At 41.6% G+C, this 9,883-nt stretch overlaps 1 protein-coding gene across 1 annotated transcript; it reads right to left on the reverse strand.

Moving 5' to 3' along the window:
• Positions 1 to 347: 347 nt before the first annotated feature.
• On the reverse strand, positions 348 to 9,643 carry LOC128745430 (sodium-independent sulfate anion transporter-like). Its single transcript, XM_053842506.1, has 5 exons — positions 9,467 to 9,643; positions 1,848 to 2,503; positions 1,029 to 1,784; positions 636 to 973; positions 348 to 474 (listed from the first exon to the last, which is right to left on the reverse strand). Exons 1-5 carry the CDS (start codon positions 9,525 to 9,527, stop codon positions 348 to 350), a joined length of 1,938 nt encoding a protein of 645 aa, XP_053698481.1. The 5' UTR covers positions 9,528 to 9,643.
• Between the last annotated feature and the right edge of the window lie 240 nt (positions 9,644 to 9,883).

A 9,883-nucleotide genomic window follows, 5' to 3' on the forward strand; every position in this document is an offset into this window, starting at 1 on the left:
TCCTTCCCTGTCGGTATATGACCTTAGTTTCTACTGGGATTGGTTTCTCGATCGCCGCTAAGGTTGCTCGTATTCCGACTGGTACCACGAGGAGGTAGGAATAGGAGCTGCTGGATAAGAGGCTGAGGACCGAATACCGTAACAACAAAAGACTTCGTCTTTTGAGGCTATCCTCGGATTTAGCCATTTTTGATATCTTTTACATGAGCGGAGTTCCGTGTAGTGTAGGAATTCACAACTGTAGATGAGGTTCAAGCAAAGTACGGCTGAGAATTCCGTATGTTGAAGGTCAGATGCAGCAGCTAGTGTAGTGATATTAGGTCGAAAATAAATGAGTGGAGACTGATCTACTTAGGAGCAAATCCAATAGAATAGTTTGATGCAGATTGGAACGGTGACAACTGGTTTTGTTTTCTACTGTGCTGGCACAGCGGATCTGTGTTGTACACTTTTGGGTGCTTATTTATGTACATCCTGTAAAACAGTAATTTAGTAATCAAAATTTGAGAAAGCTGACATTAACTTGGTCTTTTTACACTATTCATAGTACTGTTGCGTTTTTATTTAAGCTAAACTGTTTCGTACATAGATTAAAGCCTCGATTAAAGCACTCCTTGGGCCCAACCGTAACTCACCTATCATTAAGCCAACTGTTTATCAGTCTCTCTTCGTTTTCATCGGATTTAAAAAGTGGCATGAACTGCTCCTTACGGTACATATACAGTGAATACTGTACCTCACGATTCCATTGCCACAGCAGAACGTGTCGACCTTGCAGTTTCAAATCCGTGACCGTGCTCGAAAGGTTTTTCACTACCGTAGAGTCAATGGACTTAATTAGCTCCCCGTTGATCACGACCAGGTTGGCTTCGTGCTTGGTAGCCATTTTGATGATCTTCCCTCGAAGGTATTCGGCCGACGAATAAGCCAGATCGTTCGTGGGTCTTAAAATCAGAGCTGTCGTTGTATTTGTCTACGAATATTAATGTTTTGAAATTATAAGCTTCTATCGAATGTTACGGCCGTACCTTCACTACATGATGATCGACTCTTGGTCGAGATATTAGATATAGGAGAAAGCACAGATTTACAGTGATCCCAACGACAATGCCAATCTCCACACCGAAGATCAAACTTACCACAACCGTCACCAGAAAGGGTATGATATCGAGCCGTTTGATGCGCCACATCTCAGCCACCGCACGGTACTCGATCATAAATACCATTGCAGCGATGATTACCGCTGCCAGTGTGGCCTTCGGGATATAGTAAAAATACTCGGTTAGAAGGCCCAGCGCCAGAAGTACCAGCATTCCGGTAAACACGCCGCCGAATGGAGTCTGAACACCACTGCTGCTGTTTATGGCAGTTCGTGCAAATGAAGCCGTCGTTGGGAAGGACGATGTAAACGAACCGGCAACATTACATAAACCAAGTGCAATCATTTCCTGTGTAGCATCAATCGGTTTTCCTTTAGAGAATGCTTTTCCTATCGAAACAATCTCCAAAATTGAAATTAAGGGTATAGTAATGACAGAAGAACCTAGCAGCCGCATCATTTGGGAAAAATCGTAGAATTCTCCGTTGAACTCGGTAGAGAAGGGAGGAACTTGCAATGAAGGAAGCCCGGGAATGATCGGACCAGTTAATCGAAAAGGATGATGATCGCGGTTTGCTAAAATATAGGCTAATGTTCCTCCACTGATCACTACCAGTGCGTTCCGTAGAAGACATAGGTACTTGTTAAACATTCTCCAACGTCCTGATCCGCGGTCTTTTATAAGCTACAAAGAAACGGTAACCGATCAAAAAATATATTATTTTACTATAAACTGTTGGCAACTAACCGTCAGGCAGACGAGAATCACGAGCGAGCCAAATCCGAGCAACGAATCCCACAGTCTCGCTTGTCCTGCATTCTCAAAAATGTTACTCCACGAATCAATAAAACCACTCGACTTTCCTGAGCTGGAAATACCCAGCAGCGATTTGACCTGACTTGTGATAATGGTAATGGCGGCAGCCGTAATAAAACCGGTTGTGACCGGCATTGATATGAACTGCACCACGAAGCCAAAATTCAGCATGCCCAGTAGCAGCATAATGCATCCGGAGAGGAAACTTGACAGGATGGCTCCGGCAGGTCCCAACTCCAGCACCTTTTGCTGGACCATCAGTGCCGTGATAGCCGTCGGAGTGATTGCGATTTCTTTGACGCTACCGAAAATGACGTACACGAATGGTCCTACAAAGCTCGAGTAGAGCCCATACTGTGGCTCTAGGTTGGCCACAACCGCGTAGGCAATGCTCTGTGGAATCGACGTCAAACCAACGGTAATGCCAGCGATTGCATCCGAGACCAGCTGATTGTAGCTATACTGGGAGCTCCACCGTAGAAACGGGAATCTACGGATCGCATTCTCGCGGGACCAGCAGTTGCGGAGCTGGCGCTTCAGAAGGGGCCCCGGATCTATGCATTGCTTCCGGTAGGGTGGATGGAAATCTGTAAAGCGAAAAAGTCCGGTTCTAGTTTAATGCGGTTTGTCAGCGCAGAGTGCGATAACCGTATGTGATGGAGGCTATAAATCTTATCTTTTACGATCTACAAATGGCTGGGTTTATTACGAGTCAATGATGAATTGAAGATGTTAAACGAAACTGGATCATTTTGTCGCCGGCAGACGGATAGATGTTCAAAAACAAAGGAATTTGGGTTTATTACTTTTGAAGAAGGATCATATCTTTCACATCGGAGAAGCGTGGCAATGATGTGCGAATTTTTGGTATTTATTTGTTGTCTGATAAACTAGACTTGCTAAAACTCGAACAGTAATTTGGATCATATCCTGTTAGTGGAAAAATCTTCAAAACATAAAATATTTGACAAAAAACACATAAATTTTGGTTATACAGAAATACTAATCAATTAATCTATCATTGCCAGGCATGCCAGTCAAAAATTATACCGGTTAAAAGGTTATCAATTATTGTCAGCGTTCTCTGACATTGCAAGTTTTTCTTGGCACTCTGTGTTTCAGTTTTTTGGGACGGAAAGATTCTATAAAATTTGTTTCTAGAATCGAAGTAAACGAAATCGTAGGTGTATAAGATTGTCGTACCGGGCCTGGGAAGCAACGCAACAAATATTTTTGTTTGAGAGTAGCTTGTAGTAGCTTATTCAACTTTTCTATAGCTAAAACCAATGGAACAAGCGCTTGTTAAGCTGCTATACAACAAAAATGTTCCTTGGGAAAAGCGTGCTAACATGTGATTTGTTGATTCGTTCATTCTCAACCGTGACTGATATTTATGCTCGTTTCATTAGTGACTCGCTAGTTTTATTATGTACATTGTCTATATTAATCAACACTCACAACCGTAGCATGATATTGTGGCTGCCACGAGGCGCCCTTGGCGACGGCCCACCTTGGCGCCCCTTCGTTTCCTAAATCAGTGTTCCTTCCAAGTTTAACACTTTTTCGTATTCGTCCCTTATCCAATACTTCGCTATACTTGACGCATGCATTGAAAAAATGGACTAATTTTGGATCGCGATAAAAAAATACACAGGCTAATTCATTGAAACAAATTTTGCTTAAATCCTACGTTTTTAAGTGTTCTGCAAAACGGCTTCGCGGCCCTGCTGGGCGACCTTACAGCAATTAACAGGAACCTTCACCATGGTCGATGAAAAGCTGGACGTCGCAGTAGTCACCTTGGCGATCAGCTGCTTCTCCGTTTTGGCCACATTTTTTAATTTATTGGATTTTATTTTAAGTCCTCTGTTTGAACTTAAAAAAATTCAATCGGTCGAAGTTAAGGGAGGTTGGGATAGTTGGCGATTTTTGGTACGTTTATCTTCAACCTGTTTATCTTCTCCAGTGATTTCTTGACAGTATGGGCCGAGGCCTGGTCCAGCCGAAAAAAAAACAACACCCTCCTTCACGTGATACTTCTTGATGAAACCGGCAACTTACGGCAGGCACTTAGTGCAGCATGTATCCCTGTTGATCGCAAACCCCGAAGGAAAAAACTGCGGCTTGGACATTCCCTTCTCGCTGATCGTCAACTATAAAAGGACCTTCTTCGGAAACTTCTTGATGGGGGATGTGATATACTCGGTCCCCTGCAAATCGTTGTCGTCTAGCGTCAAGAAGTTCTCGTCACTCATTATGACCACGACGTTGTCCTTCACTAGAAAGCTGTTCTTCACAAACACCTTCTTCTGGGTGATTGCCTGCTGTTCAGACACCGCCAGCCTCGACTGATGTTTCCACATTGTCCATTTTACCCAACTTCACCGTTTTCTCCGATCTCCAGGTCCAAGGCGCGGAAAGATACGGCCACCTTCCACTAGATATTCAATCTAGTCGTCTCAGAAGTCGCAAATCGCTTTCGACCTGGTCGAGCCATCGTGCACGTTGGGCCCCCCTGTTCCTGGTACCGGTGGGGTTGTTGAAGAGGACTATTTTCGTCGCACTGTCGTCCGGCATCCTTACGACGTGTCCGGCCCACCGTAGCCTGCTGAGTTTCGCTAGATGTACGATGGGAGTCTCCCCAAGCAGTGCCTGTAGCTCGTGATTCATACGCCTCCGCCACTCTCCGCTTTCAGTTTGTACTCCGCCAAATATCGTCCGCAGAACTTTCCGCTCGAACACGGCAAGGGCGCGTATGTCCTCCGCGAGCAGCGTCACGGCTTCAAGTCCATAAAGAACTACCGATCTAATAAAGGTTTTGTACGTTGTTAGCTTCGTGCGGCGGCGTATGCTTCCTGATCGCAGCGTTTTACGAAGGGCAAAGTAGGCCCGATTTCCCGCTTGGATGCGCCACTGGATCTCCTTACTAGTGTTGTTGTCCGCGGTCACCAGCAATCCCAAATACACTCCTCTACCACTTCTAGTTCGTCGCCGTCAACGGTTACCGTCCGTGGGAGGCGCGCGTTTGTTTCCTTTGAGCCCCTTCCTTTCATGTATTTGGTCTTTGACGCATTTATTTTTAGCCCAATTCTCCTAGACTCCACTTTCAGTCTGGCGTAGATTGCCCCCGCCGTCGCAAAGTTTCTGGAAATGATATCGAAGTCATCTGCGAAGCCTAGAAGTTGGCTACCCTTGGTAAAAATCGTGCCTCTCGTTTCGATGCCCGCTCGTCGGATCACCCCCTCAAGAGCGATGTTGAACAGCATGCAGGATAGACCGTCACCTTGTCTCAACCCTCGTCGCGTCTCGAAGGGACTCGAGGGTGTACCAGAGATGCGTACGAAACACATCACTCGATCCAATGTAGCTCTGATCAGTCGCGTCAGTTTGTCCGGAAAACCGTATTCGTGCATTATCTGCCATAGCTTGTCTCGATCGACTGTATCGTATGCTGCTTTGAAATCAATAAAGATATGATGCGTGGGCACGTAGTACTCCCAACAGTTCTGCAAGATCTGTCGGATAGTAAAAATTTGGTCCGTAGTTGCGCGAGCCCCCATGAAACCCGCCTGATAATTCCCTACGAAACCTTGTGCTATCGGTGACAGCCGGCGTAACAGGATCTGGCAGAGTACTTTGTAGGCGGCTTTTACCAGCGTAATACCACGATAGTTGCAGCAGTCTAGCCGATCACCCTTTTTGTAGATGGGACAACCCACTCCTTCCATCCATTCCTCCGGTAGCTTTTCCTCCTCCCATATCCTCGAAATAACCCAGTGTAGAGCCTTTGCTAGCGTTTCTCCGCCATGTTCATAAAGCTCTGCCCGTAGGCGGTCCTTCCCAGCGGCTTTATTGGTCTTCAGCAGCCTGATTGCTCGTTTGACTTCTTGGAGATCAGGTGCTAGGACATTACTATCTTCCATGGGCGCTCCTAGGTTAATTTTCGTTCCGCCTCCTTCTGCGACTTCGCCATTGAGGTGTTCATCGAATAATTGCTTCCATCAGTCGACCACCTCGCGCTAGTTTGTAATTAGATTCCCTTCCTCGTCCCTACACATGCCAGGTTTCGGTGGGTAGCCCTTCCGAGTTTGGTTCACCTTCTCATAAAACTTTAGCGTGTCCTTTAGCTCGGAATAGTTGCTCTAATTCTTCACGATCTCTGTCCTCCTTTTGGCGCTTTTTTCTCCTCAGGATCGTGGTCAACTGGTTCCTAGCTCGTCGGTATTTGGCCAGGCTCTCTCGAGTGGCAATACTTAGATAATTTTTCCAAGCATTTGGTTGGACCTTAACGCTCTAAGTTTTCTTCTGCACATAACAGGGTTGCTACGATTGGCGATGTATAGGTGCATTCATGACCACGTGGCAGGATTATTGTATTAAAATGGCTTAAACCAGTTCATTTTTAATGCATACGTCATTACTGATGCATTACTGAAAATTAGGCCTCTGTTGGCGCCGCCAAGAGTTAGCGCTTAGTGCCCTTGGCGGGGGCCAGTCTGGCTAACACTGTCAACACAGGTCAAGACCGAAAAAACCCGTTTATCTCAACGTTTTCAAATACCGCTCAAAAACAAGTACAAATATATTTTCAAATGATTTTGTTATAATATTTCAAGGCATAAGGGCTTAAGTTATAATTCTTGAATACCATTTACAAAAATGCAACTATATTTTTTGGCAGCTAATGCTAACAAACTTTTACACGATTATCAAAAAACACTCTTAATTCTATATTGCGAGCATTAGGTAGTACGAAAGTGGCGGGAATATTTCGAAACGCCGAAATAAAGAACAGTTGGCCTTTCATTTTCATATCCATAAAGTCTACCCGCGGGATAATATATCTTTAAATTCTGACGTAGGGTACGGGTGGGTATTTCCAGCCCATTAAGCGGTAGCCTGAACAATATTCAGGAACTACGTTGAAACTATATTTATTCGAGACAAGATTTTTATACCAGTTGATAGAATAATATTTACTGAATATCGGCGTGTATTTTGGTCTTAATAAAACGCTACTGAATTTGAGTTATAGTCGCGAGAAATGATGAAGTCGCTGCGGCTAAATTGAGCTCATTTTCTATAGTGGTGTCTGTGTTTTTTAAATCCGACAGGCCGAAATATCTAGCACAGCAATTAAATGCTTTTCAAAAACAGATCGAAAGAGACAAGAAAAGAGAGACCGATAGATAACTTCTCGCTATTGCCCAAAGTAAATTGATATATACCAGGTATATGACAATGCGAGCTGTCATATACACTTTGCACTAACACATCTACACTAGTTCTGAGATTTCGAGCATTTTGTATGGAAAATTAGTTAATTTTTTAAAAAAATCGTTGGATACGCAAGATTTGTCTTTTTTTTCTTAAAGCTTTTATGTTTATGCTTAGAACATTATTTCTAGTATGTATTTTCATGAATACAATGAAGTGCAACATTCCAAATTGCAAGCGGAAATTTTTTCGTCAGAGCGGTATCAAGATGTCTCAAAGAAATGTCGTTATATCGCTTTCCTACAAGTAGTAAAACAAAAAAGATTTTTTTTAAAATGCTCGGACATGATTGTTCAATAAGCAGCATGAGCAACATTGTTATCCGCCCGCGATATTTTTCGTTTGATTTCTGGTAAGCTTTTAAAGTGTTAATTATCTTCTAAGACCGTTTTGTAGCAATCTAAGATTACTTTTTATGGTTTTCTACGTAGTGTTGAGACGGGTAAATTTATGATAAAAAGGTATCATCTTGGAACAGTGACTTTTCAAGCAATAGCACAAGCATCTATTCGAATAAAACTATTTTTTAAAAGAAGACATCAAAGGCAGATATTCAAGAGCATCATGCAAGCAAAATGTTGGATGGAACGTGTTTTAATTCAAGCAACCGTATACCGTATTGATCGTGAAGTATTACATTAACATTAATTCATTTTTCAATTGCACATCGAAATAGTTAGTCACCCATGTTCTCAATTTTTTTACGCATAATAAAGAAGGCTACAAGTGCAAATGACTTTAAAATATATTCCTTACATTTCATTGTAAATGTTCAAATATTTGTCTGGAATAATATAGCTGCATTCATTAATTACAATTAATTTAGTTTTAATTTTCATGCAAGTTCCATCATATTTCAGAACTATTTCTTCTTCTTTCTACACACACTAATGCAACCCTCGATGGTCACATACCTGGTATATATCAATTTACTTTGGCTATTGCCTACATTCCGGGCTCATTGAAGATCATATTTCAGAACTATTTCTTCTTCTTTCTACACACACTAATGCAACCCTCGATGGTCACATACCTGGTATATATCAATTTACTTTGGCTATTGCCTACATTCCGGGCTCATTGAAGATAATTGCAGTGACAACAGCTTGCTGCTGGCGCTAGTGTATCACTGAATCGTTCATATACACTAGCGCCAGTTGTCACTCAAATACCAAATATGTCAGCACATATATTGGTAGTAGTGTAAATAACGCACCATACGCTGGAATTAAAAGCAAAATGCTGCTAATGGCTAGTGAATGAAAATTGATTTATATTTTCATGTCAGAGGGGAATTTTTGTGTTCTTCCGTGATAAAAAGAAGTAGAATTGTTCTGTGATAGCATATTCACAGCTGTTTAGTTTCTAGAATAAGTGAACGTGATCATAATTGTATGTTTTCCAAACCATCATCAAGAGCGGATACGCGTAAGCGATTGCTGCTAGTTTTTTCAGCCTGGTTACGTGCTAGTGGAAAAACAGTGGTTTTGATGTTTATTGAATGAAATTAAGCAAACTACTTACATTTTTATGAAAATAGTTATAACACATTAAAGCCTATGAGTGCTACATTCGTTTCAGTATTGTTATATAGCGGTAAAGTTTTTATTTAGGAAAGTGTAGCCAAAAAAGGTAATGTATACCGAAATTAGTAGCGTGATGGGAATACCCTCCCGTACCCTATTTTGATCTAAACCTGATGAAGACGATAGAAAAATCCCCACTAATTGCTGGCATTGAGCGCGATATTTCAGCTCCAACAGCTGCCGATAAATCTCGTCGTTTTTGCGACTTCACGAATGTTTCATTTAAACTATTGCAATTTGTTTGACAGAAACAAATGGCTGGGGATAAAAAAGGAATATTGAGTTTTGTCAAAATGAATATTGAAATTGCCAAGACTGACAAAAATATTTATCCACGTATCGTAAGCTTACGTTGCCGTTTGATTAATCGTAGTTTTACGACAAAATTTACATATTTGCATGGAACGACAAACTGGCTCGGGGATTTTTTCCACTCACCTGGAACGAAACATGGCACAGCCTCAAGCTAAAAGCTTTGCTTTAAACTATAAAAAAATTGCAGTTATTTTTTTTATAGAAATAGAAATAATTTTCCAAATTGATGTTTAACTAAAACAGTAGATGGTCGGCATGGTGCGATTCTTTGCTGAGTTTTTGCAAATTTTCTGCCTAATTATGCTTTAAGGTTTTATTACAGATTAAGAAGAAATTAAAAAGCTGTTTATCATCTACCACTCGAGCACTTACCATCAGGAATCTGATGATTGGGATAGAGATCTTTCTCTGCTATGATAATCTCGTTCGTCATGAACTTAAAATTTGTTGATTACTATGCAACACAAAACAATGCACTTTTCTATCACGAAACACTATTTAAATGCTTAAAAAACAATTGCTTGAATTTTTTTAAATACACTTCTGACGTCTGACAGCTGCTGCTCTGTCTAAATTTCAACTGCGCCGTCTCCGTAAAGCAAACAATAATGCTAAGGGGACATAACCGACTAAAATTTTTAACAAATCTTATTTTTGATGCAAGATCTAGATTCTATAGACTTTTCCGCTTATTTTGATATTAATTTTGTAACTATCCGACCAAGGGAAATGGCTAAAAAATAATCATACACCTATGTAAGTCATGTCCCGCGGAACAAACTCAATGCA

The sequence above is a fragment of the Sabethes cyaneus genome, chromosome 1 (assembly GCF_943734655.1).
Source record: "Sabethes cyaneus chromosome 1, idSabCyanKW18_F2, whole genome shotgun sequence".
NCBI lineage: Eukaryota > Metazoa > Arthropoda > Insecta > Diptera > Culicidae > Sabethes > Sabethes cyaneus.